This window comes from Mesoplodon bidens (assembly GCF_964165515.1).
Source record: "Mesoplodon bidens genome assembly, chromosome: 15".
Classification (NCBI taxonomy): domain Eukaryota; kingdom Metazoa; phylum Chordata; class Mammalia; order Artiodactyla; family Ziphiidae; genus Mesoplodon; species Mesoplodon bidens.
The window spans coordinates 50,379,104-50,398,678 of NC_138171.1; the positions used below are offsets into that span (position 1 = coordinate 50,379,104).

Below are 19,575 nucleotides of genomic sequence, written 5' to 3' on the forward strand. Positions count from 1 at the left end.
GTCCTATTTCTTTCTGAGTCCATCACCGTTACAAGGCTCATTCAATTTTGATCTGTCTAAAGGTCCAAAGGCGGAAAATGACATTAACGTTGTATAGTTACATTGTATAGTTAAAGGAACTACTATATGATGCTCAAGAACATTCTTATTAACATAGTCTATCTTATTTTTCCAAGTTAAATTCATATTTCATATTTGAAAGCTATTTTAAGCTATGTTAGCCTGATAGAAGATTCTGTATTTCTTATTTATCTAATACTGCTGAATTCTAATTAATGCCATCTTGTACTTTTAAAGCTAAGCGAACTGCAAGAGAAGCATTGAGTTTTAAAACACCCCCTCATACACACACACAGAAAATCATAATGAATTAGAATGAGCCTGGGAGTAGATATCAGAAGATCTGGTTTCTCCCTGGAGCTCTGCTACTAACTTTCTGTATGACCTTGGGCAAGTCACAGAACCTCTTAGGCTTAATTTCCTCATTTTATATTGGGGAGTTGGACTTTGAAAGCCTCATAAACCAAATCTACTCACTTGGGCAATATACCTTTATACCATGAAGCTTGAATTCATCGGCCTTTCATTCTATAGCTTCTATAGATCACTTATATACAAATCAGGTTTACTGTTATCACTTTTAAATTACTTTAATTGGTTGTTTATCACCAAGATAACTCAATCAATACAGAAGTGAATGAAGTTTAAAAAAAAAGTATGATGATACCAAATGTAAAGTAGCTAGTGGGAAGCAGCCACATAGCACAGGGAGATCAGCTCAGTGCTTTGTGACCAACTAGAGGGGTGGGATAGGGAGGGAGGGAGGGAGACGCAAGAGGGAGGGGATATGGGGATATATGTATACCTATAGCTGATTCACTTTGTTATACAGCAGAAACTAACACACCATTGTAGAGCAATTATACTCCAATAAAGATGTCAAAAAAAAAAGTATGAGTCTCCCATCTCCTTATTCCTATTCCGGGAATGATGCATCACATATATTTATAACCAGTACAGCAAAAGCACAAACAAAGCAGAACAGATGACAGTTGTGAATGTCCAGCATAGCTGGATTGGTGTGGATGGCCTGGATGCCTGCACTGTCTTCTCCCTCAGGTAACGTGTTGGCTCCCCGGCATATAAATGCAAACGCACATTTCTATACCCACACATAGACACATAAATGGATAGAAAATACACATGTTTCTCAATTTTTTTTAAGTAAAATGTGACAACATACTAATCATACAGCTCTAATACTCCAATTTATTGTGGATGTCTTTAATATCAGCATTTATAGATCCAGTTGAATCCATAGATTTATTTTAGTATCTGAAGAGTATTCCAGAGTTTATCTAACCATCTCCTGATGATAACAGTTAGGTCATCTTCAATTAATACTTTTACAATTGTTGTGGAAAGTAAGGCAACAGGATTGGAAATTAAGAATTATGAACTATTGTTTGAAAGAACTGCATTTCAGAAAGTAAGGAGGGCACCTGCCCAAAGGAGGCAAAAATATTGCATTGTTGTTATGCATTACAACCTAAAACTCTCTTCAAGAAATGCCTGGTGATTAGCAACAGGTGAGAAGAGGCCTCAAGCAGAGACCAGGGCATTCACAGGAGAGGGAACACATTGTAGTTATAAACACAGTTAAAAAGTCTCATTGAAAAGAATGTGGAAAAAAGAAATACAACTGAAAGAGATCCTACTGTTTATTTAGTAAAATATTAAGGATCTATTATTTTTGTAAAGGTTTTAGTTTTCCTAACTAGTGATATGAGACACCATCTTATTGTAGAGAGCCATGTCTTCTTCATTCTCAAAGCTGGCTATACTGAACACATTTGTATCCTTGTGCCCTTATGCAGAATTGATTCTTAAGGGCCTGGAGCTAGTTGTTCAGTGACTGTCCCAAGCACAGCATTGGATGGGTCAGGCAAGGCAAGTGAAATTAATCTCTGGTGCGCTCACCACCCTCACCAACTCTCACAGTGGTCCTCCTTCTCTCCATGCCTCCTGCTCAGGGCCTTTGTGCTGCCCCTTAGTCTCCCAGAGCCCCCAGTTTAGGGCTCTGACCAGAGCTGCCTTTTCCTAGGCAAGACCTCACACTCTGGAAAAAACGTACTGTATTGGGGGAAGCAAGCCTGTGGGTGGGGCCCGGGAAGGAGGAGCAACACATTAATCTATTACCTCTCTGACCACCTTCTTAATAGGTCTCTCTGAATCTTGCTCCTGCATTCCATCCTCTAATGGCTGGAACGGTCTTCTAATCTCGCCAATGGTCTTCTTATCATAGTCTTAACCATCGTGGTAACAAATTACCTTCACAGTTGTAGAAAAGGTCCCACTCTTTGGAAAATATGCTTAGGAGTAACTATTGCTATCATGCTTCTGCTCAGAATCTAAATCCTTTCACCATCTCTATCCTCAAAATCCTGCTTATCCTGGATTTTGCTCCCTCTCCCCCATTCCACTGGTATATAATCAACTGATTCCCATAAAGAAGTTAATCACTGGCAATCATTCAGTTTCTTGCCTGCCTCCCTCCAGATATTTCCCAAATTTTCCTGATCATAAGACTCACCTGGCTTGTTAAACATACAGTACCCCAGGCCCCTCCCCCAGAGAGCCTGATTCAGCAGATTTTGGGTGGGCCCCAGGAATCTGTGATGTTAACAAGAGCCCCATGTGATCGTTTTGATCAAGGAAGTTGGGGAAACCACTACTCTAACCAACAATATTTCAGACACCTATAACAGGGAATGAAGGTTACTCCTCAAGTTATATCATAAAGACATAAATAAAGACATAAAAAAACACATAAATAAATATTTCAAGTGCCACCACACTACTTGCACAGAATTTGAGCATTATCACCTGTTAGGGAACATGGACTGCAGACACCTAGGTATCTCAGTCTGGCCCTGGCCCTGACACCCACCTTGGGCAAATTGCTTTTCCTCAGTTTCCCCACCTGTAAACTCCCAATTGCTACACAGTGACATTCTTATTTAGATCACTATTCCCTTTGACCCAGAATTTCTACTTCCAGGAATTTATCCTGAGAGTTAACCAGGGAAATGTACAAGAATGTCCATCAGATTATTGTTTATAATGATGAAAAATAGGAAGCTATATTAATGTCCATCATTAGGGAACAGTTAAACACTGATTTATCTAGACATCGAATACTATGCAACCCTAAAACTGGTAATGGAGATCTTTATGTTTGAGATGGAAAGTGTACATGACATATAAAGTAGTAAAAGCAGGTTACAAACATAATTTATACTTCAATCTCAGGTTGCTTTTAAGTGTGTGTGGTGTTTGTAGAAAAAGACCATAGAGTTACATACCTAAGTATTAGCAGTGGTAAAATTTGGATGACTTTTTCCTTTTCTCTATATCCTTCTGTAATTGTTGACACTTTTTGAAGTAAGCTTAAAATCTATACTTGGGGGAAATAATGCTTCATCCATTTTTTTTTAAAGGTACTTCTTCATGCACATTGCCAGGATGGTGTCCACAATAGCCAGGAGACCAGGAGTCACTTAAAGGAAAGGTTTACTTAAAGATAGTGTGAATAAGAGATGTTCTTTCCTCAAAAAAATCCCACCACACTCTTTCACTGTGCATTTGAGTTGTAAAGATTTTGTCCAAAAGATCCTAATTTTTCCCAGTGTTACAGAAAAAAAGCACCAATTCATTCACCTGGAGCCAGTTTCAAGGAACTCTGGTTTCATGGCTGGTCCGCAGAGCAGCTGGTGTAACAGCAAGGCAAGTGTCAGAAAGCGCAGAACTCTGCTTATTTCAGGCCTTTCAGAAAGGCCCTCCCTTCCCAAATCCCCTCCTCTCAGCTGGGAGGGCTGGAGAAGATTCAGGTGACTCCAGTGGGGAGAGGGCGGGATCGTGTCCTGCTTCCTGCTATAAAAGCACAGAGCAGCACACCCCTCTGCCTGGCTGATTTGGTGGTGTCTTCGGTCATGGCGTGCAGGCAGAGAGGAGACAGTGGGAGACCCTCAAGCTGGTTCAGTGCAGACTGGAGGTAACTGGGGGCAGAAGGGAGAGGACATAATGGCCTTGTCTGCTGAAGTTTGTCCCTCTTTAACTCTCTCCCCCATGCCCTCCAGCACCTACAGGTCATTTCCTCTATTCTTCGCTCTTTTGACTTCGGTGAACTCAATACGTGTTAATCAGTTGGTGGATCCTGCCTTCCCAGGTAGGTCTCTTGGGTGAGGGAAGTGCTCTTAAGCATCTCTCTAACAGATTGCACCTAGGGTGCCTAGATGGCCAGGAAACACAAACATAAGTTAGACAATCTCCACTCATTCCCTTTATAACCTTGATCAAGTCACTACAGTTTTTCCATTGCTTACCTAGAGCTTGCTCTACCAGCTAAATGGAGGACTATGCAAAAACACCTGTACTACCTTCTATTCCCTCACTGCCTCAAGCTTTACGGCATCCAAAGAGTAGCAAACCACACACTAAGCCCCCATCTTTGGGAGCAGTCGTCTTCAAACACATGCTCATGCTTAAGGAGAGTGTCAACATAACAGACAAAATCAGAGCTGTTGCACTTGTAATGAGTTTTTCAAAATTTTCATCTGAGCCAGAGGATGCACAGTGTCAGGTTATAGGCAGATTGGTTAGTCTTTAAAAAGTGTGTCCTTGGGCTTACTTAGGGCATTTTTTAAACTTCAGGTTGAAAAATCTTAGACAAAACTTTTCTCCAGTTCTTCACAGACCTACCATCCCCATCTCCATCAGGGTTCCAGCCTGGTTCCTGCATGCATGCGTGTTAACCCGAATCCAGGCTTATCCTGGAGTACTTCAGAAAGCCCTAGGCACCTAATTGATACCTTCCTTAAGTTCTTGGTATCTTGCATTGTAGTTATATCTTTCCCACCAATCTGTAAGTTCCTGATGGTACTTCAGGGTGGTAGGCAAGCTTTGCCTCTCCCAACTGGCATCTTCCCTGTTGTCTGTTGGAGAGGAGAGTTCCCTCAATACACTTCTGTAGGAATCATGCCTCTTGTGTTCAAAGATGCCCCATGTGTTTCCTTTGCTCTTCAGGTACTGTCACTTGCTATGAAAATAGAATGATAGTGGAGTTTCAAAGCATTCTTGCCAACAAGATACAGCACGCATCTGTGGTGGGTAAGTAATGTGTATTATCTCATCTTAGTCTTACTTAATAGAAGCCCTTGGCTCAAGGCCATCTCCATTTTCTGGTGAGCGGAGCACACAAACCCTGGAGCAACTGGCACCCAAAACCCATGATGACACAGGGGCCCTGAATTGCATGATACCTCCAAGAGTGGAAGACCCTGTCTTTCTTTGGAAATCTGTCTTATTTCAGAATCCCCTAGGAAACATCTATCTTCAAATCACAGCATTTCCCAGAGTTTGGGTTATACCACTCAGGTGGGAAAGTAAAAAGTGAAGTGATTGAAGTACCTTAGAAATGGATTGGCAGTCTTGGCTATGTACCTCTGGTCGACTCAATGTCACTGAAATGTACTTCTTGGCCATCTCCTGTCTAAATTGCTCTTGCTTCTGTAGATCCCCTTGGTCTTGAAATGCCGAACTGCACTTATGTTCTGGACCCAGAAAAGCTCACCCTGAAGGCCCCATATGAAACCTGTACCAAAAGAGTAGTAAGTAATTGTTTGAGGAGTGATTTGGGAAGCAGCAACTTAGGAGTTAAGGCTTTGGGGTAGAGCAGTAGTTCTCAGTCAGGGTGATTTCTTTTGTCCCAGAGAACATCCTGCAATGTCTGGAGACAGTTCTGGTTATCACAGGTGGTTGAGGGGTGGGGCGGGAAAGGGCCGCTACTGGCCCTCTAGTGGGTACAAGCCAAGGATACTGCTAAATAGCCTCCATTGCCCAGAGGAGCCCTCAGTAACAGACATGTTAGAACCCAAATGCCAACGCTGAGGTTAAGAGACCCTGGAGTTGAGGATTTGGGCTTGATTTCTGGCTCTGCCACTATCTAGATGTGATTTGGGGTAAGTTAGCTAACCTTTCTAAGCCTCTACTTGCCCATTGGAAAATGGATTATGATATCTCTCCATAAGGTGTCTAAAGATTAATGACATAATACAGATGAAGGACTTGGCATAGCATCTAGACACAACAAATGATCAAACGTGAGCTATTTTGATCTGTAACCCCCATGGAAAAGGGGAGGCTATTTTGGGGCTGGCAAATAGAGTGCTGGTACCTCTAGGCTGTAAAAACGTGTTGGAAGGCCAGCAGAAGCTGAACAATAGGATTTTCTACTGTTAAGCAATAGTACTGCCCAATCAGGGTTATTAGGAGCAGTAAAAGCAACCTAAGTCGTTTCCAAGTTTTAGTGTGCAAACAATCACTTAGGGAACTTGGAAAGTACAGAATTATTTCATTTAGTTGATGACTTAATAGGTCTGGGGTGCATTCTAGAAGTCTGCAAGTTTAACAGTCTGCTTCATCTGATTCTATAGTGAAGATCTCCAGTAATTAAAACTTTCCCTTCTGAAATGGCCTTTCCCAACTTCAGGGAGCTTAGGGTTGCATTCCTTTAGACCAGAGACCTACAGAGTATCACCTGTGGGTGGCCACATCCAGCCCATGATCTGTGTGTGTGATGGTCCTCAAGCTAAGAATGTTTTCTGTTTTTAAAACATGTTAGCACTCGTATGTGGCCTACAAAGTCTATATATTTACTAACACTTAACAGAAAATTGTTGGCTGACTCCTGCTTTACACTGTGAGTTCCTTGGGCCAGGGGAAATGGCAAAGATGGCTCCGTCCAGCACCCAGCACAATGGCTGCTACATAGGTGCTCAATAAGTGTATTTGAATCTCTTGGTACAGGCCCCAAACCAAACAGGACCTTGATACTCAGATATAGGGTGAATGTAAAAAGAAAATAAAAACTGGACTCTGAGCCTTGAAACTCAAGGAACTATTCTCTGCCAATGTATGAGTCTTTCCTGGGATATCTAAAGAGGCTATAGAATCTCCTGGTACAGGAATGAGGGACCTTCTAGAACCCGTGGTACTGATAACTTAAGGGTTTTGCCAACGTTAAGGGTTTTACCAATCAGCTGGGTCAGATGGTATTCTGGAATCCCCTTTCTCACTGAGGTACTAGCACTGTCCTTACTATGGCATTTTCATACAGCTTGGCCAACATCAGATGACCATCAAACTCCTGGACGGCAATGCTGGTTTAAGACAAGAGGCTTTCATGTATGACATCAGCTGTCCAGTTATGCAAGCAGAAAGCCATGAGCAGCATTTGGGATCCACAGTCTGCTTGAAGGATTTCATGTCTGTGAGTGAAGCAGGCTGACTGCTTCTCACCCAGCTACTGCGGGGGAAATGTGGTCTAGACAGAGCTGGGCTTCAGAACAAGATCAGGATTGCAATCTGTATTTTACTACTGACTTGCTGTGTAGCGTTGGATTGATTTCTTAACCACACTGAGACTTTGTTTCTAAGTCTGAAGTGGGGGACAACAATACCTCATAGGATGGCTTTAAGAATTGACTGAGAAGGCAAATACAGCACTCAGCACATCATGTCTAGCAGTAAAAAGGATTCAGTTGGTAGCTTGACAAACTGGATACTTATCATGTGCCAGGCCCTACGCCAGATACTAGGATATAGCGAATGAGCAAAACAGACCAATCACATACTCGTGGACTTTATAGTCTAACAGCTAACATCAACAGTGGACAAAAACAATCATACTTTATTAACAGTGATGGAACTGCATGGCTTGACAGAGTATTTGATTTCTATGCACATAGTAAAAAGCTGTACATTTAAGGACTTAGCGTCTCAGCTTACAACTGGAAGGGAGCTTAGATCTTCCAATTGCCTTTTGGTATCAAAAGCTCAAAGAGGAAATGATAGTCTAAGGGCATTGCTAGGATTCATGACTGCCTGTGCTTCTACTACATCCCACAACTAGGCGTGGTGGTGTAAGAATCACACAGCAGTTGCTCTGGGTGTTTTCCACATACTCTCAGGTAACATGATTTCAGAAATCTCCAAATCAAAGCCTCACATCATCTTTTTTTTCTTCCAGTTTACCTTTCACTTTTTTCCTGGCATGGCTGATGAAAGTGCGGTATGAAAGTTATTTTTTAAATTACAAGCCTAAGTAACCTTTAATTCTATATTAAAGGTGACATAACTTCAATCCTGGTTAAAATATTAAATAGAAAATAGTCTTGGGGTTAAGGTGAGCACCAGCCCTCTAAATGAAACTTTTGACTTTAGGATCCCAAACCTCAGATGGGATGGACCTTTGCAGTTGGTGATGGTGAAAGAGCCCAAACTCTGACCCTTCAGGAGGCTATGACACAAGGATATAATCTCCTGATTGACAACCAGAAGATAAACGTCCAAGTGTCATTCCATGCCACTGGAGTGACTCACTACTCGGTAGGTGTGAATCTTTTTGTACCACAATCCAGGCACAAAACAATACTTCTAAATCCAAGCATGATCTCAACCATGTCCTCAATTGAGAATACAACTCATTCAACAGGTATCTTAATGCTTACTGCGTGCCAAGCACTGTACTAAGTACTAAAGATAAAATGGTGAGATACAATGGTGAACAAAATAGATATGGTCCTTACTTCAATCTGTTCTCCCTCTTCCTCTATAGATCTAAATTAACTATATAATATGGAGCTAGGGTACTACTAAATTCTTTTACGAATTAAGGTGTTCTGTTTTATCATTGCCCTGTATTGTGTTTACAGTAGGTACCGGCACTTTGGGGACCAACAATCATGACACTACATTAAATCAGTTAATGTGCCAAAATACTTAGAACAGGTCTTGGCACCTATGTCAGCCATGTTAACAGTCCTGTTATACACTGAGTATATGCTGAATCTTATAAACATTCTCTCTGAATGCTGATACCATAAGATAGTCATAAAACAAGAGCTCATATCTGCTTAGAAATGATCAGCTACAGGTCATATCAGTAGACACTACTTTGCCAGATGTTATGAAGTACAAGATTTTAAAACTAGAGCACCTGCAGAACAGTTGGGACAAAATGCCTGAACTCTACTTGGGCCAAGACAGTGCCCAATAGTTGAGTATGTTTGCCCTGACTATTCCAGCACTGGTTAGAAATTCAAGTAATTCAGGTAAACCAATGTCTTTGAAAATGCCTCTCCTCAGCAAGGTAACAGCCGCCTCTACATGGTGCCTCTGAAGCTTACGCATGTATCTCCTGGGCAGACGATCGCCTTATCATCACGACTCATTTGTGTGTCAGGTAAGTGCCTAGGAAGGGACTCCAGTTGTGGAAGACACTGGTCTAGGGGCTTTTAATCAAAACCGATCCTTCTGTTATTCCTTCCAGATCCTGTGACTTGTAACACCACACACATGACTCTCACCATACCAGAGTTTCCTGGGAAGTTAAAATCCGTGAGCTTTGAAAATAGGAACATTGCTGTGAGCCAGCTGCACAACAGTGGGGTTGATATGGAAACAACAAATGGCTTGAGGTTGCATTTCAGCAAAACTCTCCTCAAAACAAAAGTACGTTCCATTGTCAATCACTGAGCTTTATGGAAGCCTGACTTGAAGCACAGCCTTTTAGGCTACCCTGATACAGCTGCTGACTTGTCCATAAATTCTAATTGCCGGTGTAAAAAAATTCAAAATTTGGAAGGCCTCATTTGAACACCTTGCATAAGTGAATTCTCAAGTAACTGAAATTTACTCTCAAACACCAAGCCTCTTTAACTGCAATGGAAGTTTTCCTAAGTTTCTTAGTTCACTGAATAGTACAAACTGCTATCAAGCTTCTAATGATGAACCTCTCATGCCCTATTAAAACAGGATAGCTTGAGCCAAACAAGTATCCCCAGCTGTCCTCCCTGAGGCCAGTCTTGACTAAGGCAATTGCCAGGGTCACCAAAGAATAATTTTATGTTGGTGTGTACTTTGCAATAACATTTTATAACTCCTGGATTGGCAGCTCTTTAGAGGTTGAATTAACAGATCAAATTCCAGTGTCTAGTACAAAGAGCATACAATACTGGGTACTTGAGGGCATGAGTTTAAAGAAATTTCCTTCCTAGGCAAGGATCCTGATCTGGAGAAGTGATAGGGTCTCTTGTTCTGGCTTAAAGGGAAACCATAATAAGTCTGGAGCGTGCCTTGAAGGTTTCAGTGTACTTCCTTCCTACTTCCTTTGACTGCTCTGGGTCCCAACAGGCTGTGGCTGCTAACGGACATTCTTTCATTTCAGTTCTCTGAAGAATGCCTACCCTATCAGTTCTACTTACCGTCACTCAAGCTGACCTTTTACATTCAACTGGAGATGGTATCCATGGTGATTTATCCGGAGTGTCTCTGTGAGTCAACAGTTTCTATCGGTAAAGACCATTTTTCTTAAACGGTTTCCTACATTCTTTCTCTTTTAGCTCTTTCATGTGGGAAAGTGTATAGAAGTTCAGACTCTGCATTGCTTATACTTTGAGGAAATGAAAGGCTGGTTAGACCAGAAATGTCAGTCTAAGCTGCTGTGATAGGGATCTAAGAAAGATAACACTTCTAAAATACACATACAGGTAGGTTTCACAACTGTTTCCTGTTTTTAAGTAACCTGGATATACTTCATGTTAGGAGCCTAAGCCTACCATCTAAATAAGATTGCTTCAAACCTGAAACTACAGGGACTACAAGTATTTCCCCAAACTCCTGAAAATTCCTCAAAGAATATGGAAGTAGGTATTTCCTCTTGTGTAGTATTGCTTCTGCCTCTTTGCTCCTATTATTTGCTGACCTGTATCGGGTCAAGCCAAATAGGAAAAGTTAGTTGCTTCTTCAACTTCCCCTTAAACCACCAAGATTTGTGAACCTTGAAAGAAGGGACATTATGTCACAAGGCACTGCACTTTAAGCCTCATCAGGTTTTTATCATGGGTCTCTTACCTCACCTGGTGCTTCTTCCCATGTCTCCTGTTGCCTCTTCCTTTGGATGAAAAGTCCTTCTGCTCATACAGAGCAGCCTCACTCTTGTCTTGGCACCTTAAGGGTCTCCCCTTGTAACTCAAGCTGCTTATCAAGGTATTTTCCCAAACAGAGACTTAAGACAAATTCTGTTGCCTCCTGATAAAAATTCAAACTTCCATCACACTTCAAATTAGTAGATGACAATAGTCACATGGCAGACAGATTTTTTTTTTTTTTTAACTCTCACCACTATCTAGTTTCAGGGGAGCTATGTACTCAGGATGGGTTTATGGACGTTGAGGTCTACAGCCATCAGACAAAACCAGCTCTCAACTTGGATACCCTCAGGGTGGGAGACTCATCCTGCCGGCCAATCTTTAAAGCTCCATCTCAGGGGCTGGTGCGGTTTCACATACCCTTGAATGGATGTGGAACAAGACATAAGGTTAGTACTGGCCCACAGCAAGAGGTTAAGACTTACTTTTGAGATAACTAATTAACCACTTTCTCTAACCTTACTCTAAGTTCAAGAATGACAAAGTCATCTATGAAAATGAAATCCATGCTTTCTGGGCAGATCTTCCTCCAAGCACAGTTTCCAGAGATAGTGAGTTCAGGTGTGAACGCAATTGCTACTTGACTTTTTAAGCCCCAGCTTAAACTCAAGCAGTTTTTTAATCTAAAATTCTTAACAACTCCACCCACCCACTCTTACAGAATGACGGTGAGGTGCTATTACAGCAGCAGTAACATGCTAATAAATACCAGTGTTGAAAGCCTTCCTCCTCCAATGGCCTCAGTGAAGCCGGGTCCACTTGCCTTGACCCTGCAAACCTACCCAGGTGAGACGTTATAACCTAAAAAATCTGCTTAAATACTTTCAGGGAACTCTTCCCTAAAATGAACTTTGATGCCACCAGATTAGAGTAGTAGCGATGCTTAAGCTTCTGTTGTGACCATCAACTACTTGAGTACCAGAGGGGCTTCTCCTCCATTTCAGATAACTCCTACCTGCAACCATATGGGGACAAGGAGTACCCTGTGGTGAGATACCTCCGCCAACCAATTTACCTAGAAGTGAGAGTCATAAACAGGACTGACCCCAACATCAAGCTGGTCTTAGATGACTGCTGGGCAACATCCACCATGGATCCAGCCTCTCTCCCTCAGTGGAATATTGTCGTGGATGGGTATGTATTCTCCATATAAGGTAGCCCAGCTAATCAAACTGCCAGTGAACAGAATGAAATGCTCTTGGGCTTGAGAGGAGCACTATATCAAAGGCCCTGATTTTTGTTCTTGTTTCTTAGCAACCAGTCCTTGGTCTAATAAGGTGACTCATGCTTTCCTATTACCCTTGAATCTAAAAGTATAAGATCCTTCCCAAGGAAATCTGGCTTTAATATGCCAGTATCTGGAGGGAAGAGGTTTCTAGTTCCTATTCATTTATTGAATACCTACCATATGCCAAACATGGTGCTCTGTACTCCAGATGCATTATTTGAATCTCATCACTCTATGAGAGACACAAGCCACCTCACTTCATAAAGAAACCCAAGCTTGCTACTTAAATAACTAGCCCAAAGTAATATCTGGTAAATGGTAGAACATGAATGCCCTTCTGACTCTAGATCTGAATATCACAATGCTCTGAAGTTGTGACTACCCACTTGTATGTTGGTGTTTGTCTTCTTGGCTCTGCTGGCACCTAGATAGAACTGCACCTTATCTTTCTTTGAATCTGTTGTAATCTGTTAAGCTTGTATCCGCCAGGTGCACTCCTGCTTCACGATCATGGTGGCCAGCACATTCATGCAGCTCATTCCTTCACCCCATTAAAAGCTTGCTCGAGTGTCCACTTCTCCTTGAAGCCTACCCTGACCCTCCTGCACCCTTACCCTGGTCTAACTCTTCGTTAGTACTTACATGCTACCTAACATACTAATTTATAGCTACTATACTCTGCTAGCATCTAAGATATAAAATGGCAGGAGTTCTCCACCTTGTTTTTTCAGCAACATATACTAACTGCCTGGGACAAAAAAGATACTCAGACTAATAAGAATTAAGCCAGTGTCATCTGAAGAGTTACATAATTCTTGATGAATTTAGCTGGCAAACAAATTGGTACTGAAATTGTATTAACACATAGTAGAAGAAAAACTAGCATGAACAACTTATAACTTCATGAATATTGTTGGATAGGCCAAATCAGAGGTACATTAAAAAAAAAAGGTACAGGTAGAAGGTGTTACGTGTGACTGCATTTGAGCAAATGCTGAGTTAGACTCTGGGGTGAATTCAGCTGATGTCCCTTCCTGAAATGTACCTTCCAGCTGTGAATACAACCTGGACAACCACAGAACCACCTTCCACCCAGTTGGCTCCTCTGTGACCTACCCTAATCACTACCAGAGGTTTGATGTGAAGACCTTTGCCTTTGTGTCAGAGGCTCAAGGGTTCTCTCACTTGGTAAGTGATTAACAAGTCACCTGGGACAGGTCGAATGTGAGACATCAGTTTTATTCAACTCTTGTTCCATCTCCAGGTCTACTTCCACTGCAGTGCCTTAATCTGCAATCAGCTCTCTCCTGACTTCCCTCTGTGTTCTGTGACTTGCCTTGTGTCATCCAGAAGCAGGCGAGGTAAAAATTTCAAGTCCTCATTAATGTGAGTTTACAGCAAGCCTCAACGTTTCAGAATTTAAGAGTGAGTGCCCTTGCTCTTCACCTAGTCCCAAGAGCACAAACCTGAGTCTGAGATAGACAGGTTCTCCATCAGTCCTATGGACAAGTTTTTTTTTGCACATGAGCTGTAGCCCGATGTTCTGTAGACTTCAAAGTTACTCTTCCTGAGTTGCTCTTCCTGAGTCTAGGTAGACTCAGAACTTTGTCTTCCGATATTCTTTGATAGTTCATCCTGCTTTTACAGTAAACTGTATGCCCTCTCCTGTGAAGGCAGGCAAAACCACCTAGAGCAGGGGCTCCATGGGGAGCTGCTCTAGGTAATCCCTCAGCACACTTCTTACCACTACTCATTATCCCAGAGGTCAAACTATCTGTTTCCAGCCACAGGAGCCACTGAGGAAGAGAAAATGATAGTGAGTCTCCCAGGTCCCATCCTCCTGTTGTCAGACAGCTCTTCACTCAGAGGTATGGATTTAAAGCCTTGGGTACTTCTTGGACTCAAGTTCTTGGTTTTATGTCAAATTTAACTGTGCATAGATAACACATGCTCCTGATTAGACAAGAAGAGAAGGAGTCTCTTCCCAGCAATAGGTTCTGTTAAGTCTCTTGTGTGCCCTTCCAAAAATCCCCATTTAACACAAGTGGAATCATATACTCTACCTACTGTTCTGTAATGTTTTTTACTTGTTTTAGCCATCTTATATCTGTACAGAGACCTCTCACTGTTAGTAACTAAAGGATTCCAGTTTTGTCACTAATGCCACATTAGAATCCTCAAATCTTGGTCCTCAAATCTTGGCCTACTATACAAGAACTTCAGACTATGTTTCTAAAAAAAAAAAAAATACGACTAATAGGTCAGAAGACATGTGCTTGCTACTATTAAACTTAAGTCTTTACTGGATTATGTTACTGTTAATATTTTATATCTTCAGCCCAGATAGTCTTAATTTTAGGCCTAGAACTTGAAATTAAGCTCTCAAATCCCTAGCTAATAAGCTGCAAGAAATCATACACTTGGGAGAACTAATCATGTCTGTTAGTGCCAGAATGTTAAACAATGAGCTGGGACTGTAAAGTCCTTTCCAGGTGTCAGCCCATCTGATCTGAGTGAAAGCAAGTAGGAAGTGGGAACAGCTGTGGGAGTGGAGTAGGGAGAGGAGGCGGTTGGCTTGAGGGGTAAGACTATACCCTGTTGCAAGCTTCCCAAATGAGCTCTTTGAAGCTTAATTTCACTTCCTTCTCTGGGGAGATTTAATGTGTAAAACTTCAGCTTCAACTTACACTTCGTTTCAATGATCTTAAGACTTGAATGTCTGCTTCCTTTCCAGACGCTGTGGACTCTAAAGGGCATGAGACTGCTGGATATGTTGCTTTTAAAACTATGGCTGTTGTGGTTGCCTTAGCAGGCATTGTGGCAATTCTAAGCCTCATCAGCTACCTGCACAAGAAAAGAACCATAATACTAAGTCACTAATTGGATATTCAAACAAAGTGGTCAACATAAGCCTCTTGCTTCTTTCTTATTAAATTTAGATGGAATTCAAGGACTGTTTCTTGCAATCATTCTTCTTTAGAGAATATAGTACCTTTCCACAATCCTCTGGGCAGGCCTTGTTCTGCGTGGACATGAATAAGGATATTTCTGACTTAAGTGCTTCCTGTCACTCAGCTTTTTCTGAACTCCATCCCCAAAACTGGCAGTGCCAGAGAATTCAATCACTAATGGGGCTTGGTGACAGCCCACCTCTAGGGGTGTATTTAGGTGACTTTAATGTCTTTTACCCCCTCCATTCATATATACAAGATGAGGAGGGCAAGAAGTCACCCCTAATCCTTGGCATAACTTCCCTTCTCTACAGAGGAAGGGAAGCCAGGTATTCCCAAGGAAGTAATCTAGTATCATACTTAAGTAATATTTCCTAATTCAAATTAGTCTTTCCAGTGAGTAGAAAACTTTCCCTGAGAACTTAAGGGATTTATTTACCCGTGTACTCCCATTCCAATTAAAGGCCAGCAATCTCCTTTGGGGGAGGGAAAGGAATAATAAAAGATTCTAGCTTCATTAAGTGCAATTACAACATTCCTGGTCTCATTAAGACTACACAGCTGGACATGAGCCTCTTAGCTGAGCCTGGAGAGCTGCTTTCCCACGACCTAGCACTCAGTTATTACCTCCTCCTGAGGCTGCTCCATCTTCTTCCTGAGGGTGCCCCATCTTAACTGGGCTGTAATTATGTCAAAATGACTAGTCTGACTCACACTGTAGCTCTAAAAGACCACATTCAAGATATCTAATATAGACATTAACTTGAATACTTCAACTAGAAAAAGTCTGGATCTAAACAAGGACTTTTGCTATGAAAAAAGTTGTAAAGCTTCTAAATCTCTGTACATGGTGGAGGTGAACAGAAATATGAACATCTTTAGTGTTTGGACTTCATCCCTCAATTGTGAGTTGTTACACTCCTGGGTTTTTCAAAACCTTGAAAGAATATTATACTTGGTCATCTTATGATACTGTAGGTCTTTAATAATGAATCCTTCTGCCTTTTCTTCAACACAACCTTTGATTCTAAATCCTTTTAAGAGTTATATGGTAAAACTCAACCTTGGTATGGGGAAGGAAACAGCTGCATTCATATTGTATAAAAGGTCTGGTCTTCCTATAGTAATAAGGGCCAAAATTTCAAGTTCTCATCAAGGCTATTCTTTAGACATTTCTTTATAAGAGAATAAGGCATTAATCTGTCACTGATAAAACAAATGGTCTTGGATTCAAACTTTTTCTGTGACTACGTCATATTAGTGTTACATATTAGAATCAGAAATATTGCATTGCTGCGTGCACTTCTTAAAACAGCATTTAAAAAACTGTTGGCCACTTACATGGCTCCCTGATCTCATGTGGTAGGCTGAATAATGACCACCCGCAACGTGTCCACATCCTATTCACCAAAAACTGAATATTGTTACCTAGTCATGGCCCCAAATGGACTTTGCAGATGTGGTTAAAGGTCTTGACATGGGAAGATTATCCAAGTGGGCCCAATTACAAGGCTCCCTATGAAATAGGAGAGTCAGAAAAGATGCCCCAGTGGAAGCAGAAGTCAGAGTGATATTGTCCACAAGCCAAGAAATGTGGGCAGCCTGTAATAGCTGGTAATGGCAAAGAAATGGATTCTCCCCTAGAGCCTCCAGAAGAACACAGCTCTGCTGCCCCATTTTGGACTTGTGAATTCCAGAGATATAAAATAACTTGGTTCAAACCATTTAGCTTGTATTAGTTTGTTACAATGGAAACAGGAAACTAATATACCCTCTAATGAGTCATTACCCACAAGTTGAAAAACACTTTGCTAGAAATGCACATTTTACAGATGAGCAACTTGAGCCCTAGCAAGCTTGTCTAAGGTATCAGAGTATCTTGGCTATAGAGGTGGAGCCTCTCATCCCCAATCTGGTCTATTTGTGTAGAGTCACAAGCCAGGATCAGAGTGACCTGGGCCCCAAGGCTGCCGCATGGCAGGTTGGTTCTGATGTGTTTGCAAATGTTGAGGCAGAAATTTGAGAGAGGAAAGCCAAGCTGGCTGTGGAGCAGCTGCTGGAATGAACACTAGTTGCCATGGTATCCTAGAACAAATATAATGAGCAGTTGTTTAAAGTCGTGTTCTCATCTTCTGAAGGTACCTATCCTACTGTACATGGGGGGAGGCAGCCTAATAAGCAGAGAGGAGCTGTGTGGGCAGAGAGGGAGTTCAAATCCCAAGAAGCTGCTCCTTCATCCAAACTTGTGTTTGCAATCTCCCTCACCAGGTAGGGACTGGCTGTAATTGTAACTCAGGTGGCAGGAGGTAGATGAAAGTCATTTGGGATTCTAATATTCTACTGGGCAGCTCTGTTGGTGCAGTTTACAGGGGCTGGGAGCAGACTTGTGTGCCTTGGGAAGCCCTCTTTAATGCTGAACTTCTCTTCCCTGCCCTGTTCTGCTGCTTCAAGCTGTTTTAGCTTCAAGCTGTTTTAGCTTCTGTTCATCTTTGAATGTGTACAGCTCTAGAACAAGAGCTGGGCTTGGGTTCTGGATCTGTCTTCCTTACTGTGTGACCTTGGGCAGATGGAACAATTTCCAAGCCTATTTCCACATCTGGAAAATGTGAATAAAACCTATTTTGCAAGCATGCAAGGGTTCAATGAAATAGTCAACGTATTAGTGTATTTGCATTGGAGCCACCTAGATAAAACCTCATAATACTATAAACAATAACTGAGGGTTGAATAAAATTGTGTGACAGATGAGAGGTTCTTGATCATGCACATATTTTGTAAAATATAGATGCCCTGATGTCACCTACTGAACTAGAATCTTTAAGGAGTGGGGTCTAAGCATGTTTAGGCTCTGTGGGAGGCTGAATAATGGCCCCCAAATATCTATGTCCTCATCCCAGGAACCTGTGACTGTTACCTTTCATGGCAAAAGGGACTTTGCACACATGATTAATCTAAGGATCTTGGACCGAGAAATTATCTGGATTATCCAGGTGGGCCTGAATGTAATCACAAGCATCCTTATACAAGGGAGACATTCGAATGAGATTCACCTACAGAGAGGAGAAGGCGATATGATGATGGAGATAGAGACTGATGCACTTTGAAGATGGAGGAAAGGGCTCCAGCCAAGGAACACAGGCAGACACAAGAAGCTGAAAAAGTCAAGGAAACAATCCCCCAGAGCCTCCAGAAGGAAATAGCCCCACTGACACCTTGACGTCAGCCCAGTGAAACTGTAAGAGGCCATCAGATTTGTAGGACAGTAAATCTGTGTTATTTTTAAGCCACTAAGCTTGTGGTAATTTGTTACAGCAGGGAGAGGAAACGAACACAAGCTCCTCAGAGGGTTCTGACCTGTACCCTGGATAAGAATCACTGCGCTAGACAAACGCAAAGGCTGTGTGGACAAAGAATGTTGCCTGCCATCAAGCCCTCAGCCACTGCAGCTGCCCCCACCGTGCGCCCTGAGGGGAATTCAGGATGGAAAAAAACAAGATACTGGCCCTAGATAGTTAAGACGCATATCAAAGGAATAATTTCAAAGAGCCCAGACTCTTGCATCTACACATACACAGAAAAGCACTAAAATCATTAACTCGAGATGTCTGTTTCTTGTGATTAGCAGTATTTTGATGTTTGACAGCAACGTTTGTTTGTTTTCAGCAAATCTCCTATACATCCAGACTCTTCCCTTACCTCTTTGCAACAGTTCCTCAGAGCTATCTGAAAGGCTGTTTCTGAGCTAAAGTCCTCAGTAATGTCCTTGAATAAAACATAATTCTCAACTTCTGGCTTGTGCATTTTTTTTTCAGTCGACACTTGACTTTGTTCATAGCATGCCCCTAGTATCCTGATTGGGCTAAATAATCAAGATAAAGCCTCAATTCCCCTGGCAGATATTTATGTAGTGGTAGGTACATGATACTGTTCTGTTCAATGATATTTAAGGGAGAAACTGGGAGGGGGTTTCTGTCTTTTTCCTCATTTCAAAAAAAAGGTATATAAGGCTAGCCCCTTTTCTCCCTGTCTTTGGCTGTGGTTGTGTGAATTGTGATTCCTTGAGCTGTGCCAGCTTTCTTGTGACCATGAGGAAACAAATCTAAAGATGCTCTCTGAGAATGGTGGAGTAATAACACAGAAAGCCTAGATCCCTGATTACTTCACTGTGTTTCCTAAATCAACCCTAGAACCACTTGTATCTGGATTTCATGTTTAGTGAGATGCTAAGAGTTCTTATTTTTTAAGGGAGGCACTTTGTTTCCTGTAGGTAAAAGCATTCCAAATCATTCAGGCTTAAAGAACCCTTATTTTTAGAATAAAGTTTATGACTATAATTTGCATCTAT

The 19,575-nt window shown here is 41.8% G+C and overlaps 1 protein-coding gene across 1 annotated transcript; it reads left to right on the forward strand.

Moving 5' to 3' along the window:
- Nucleotides 1-3,992: 3,992 nt before the first annotated feature.
- On the forward strand, nucleotides 3,993-15,159 carry ZP2 (zona pellucida glycoprotein 2; the record flags this gene model as incomplete). Its single annotated transcript, XM_081255160.1, has 18 exons — nucleotides 3,993-4,054; nucleotides 4,149-4,228; nucleotides 5,086-5,169; nucleotides 5,575-5,669; nucleotides 7,178-7,330; nucleotides 8,090-8,131; nucleotides 8,284-8,448; nucleotides 9,208-9,304; nucleotides 9,392-9,573; nucleotides 10,289-10,415; nucleotides 11,253-11,440; nucleotides 11,521-11,612; nucleotides 11,713-11,837; nucleotides 11,996-12,185; nucleotides 13,332-13,467; nucleotides 13,544-13,640; nucleotides 14,064-14,147; nucleotides 15,014-15,159. 18 exons carry the CDS (start codon nucleotides 3,993-3,995, stop codon nucleotides 15,157-15,159), a joined length of 2,145 nt encoding a protein of 714 aa, XP_081111286.1.
- Between the last annotated feature and the right edge of the window lie 4,416 nt (nucleotides 15,160-19,575).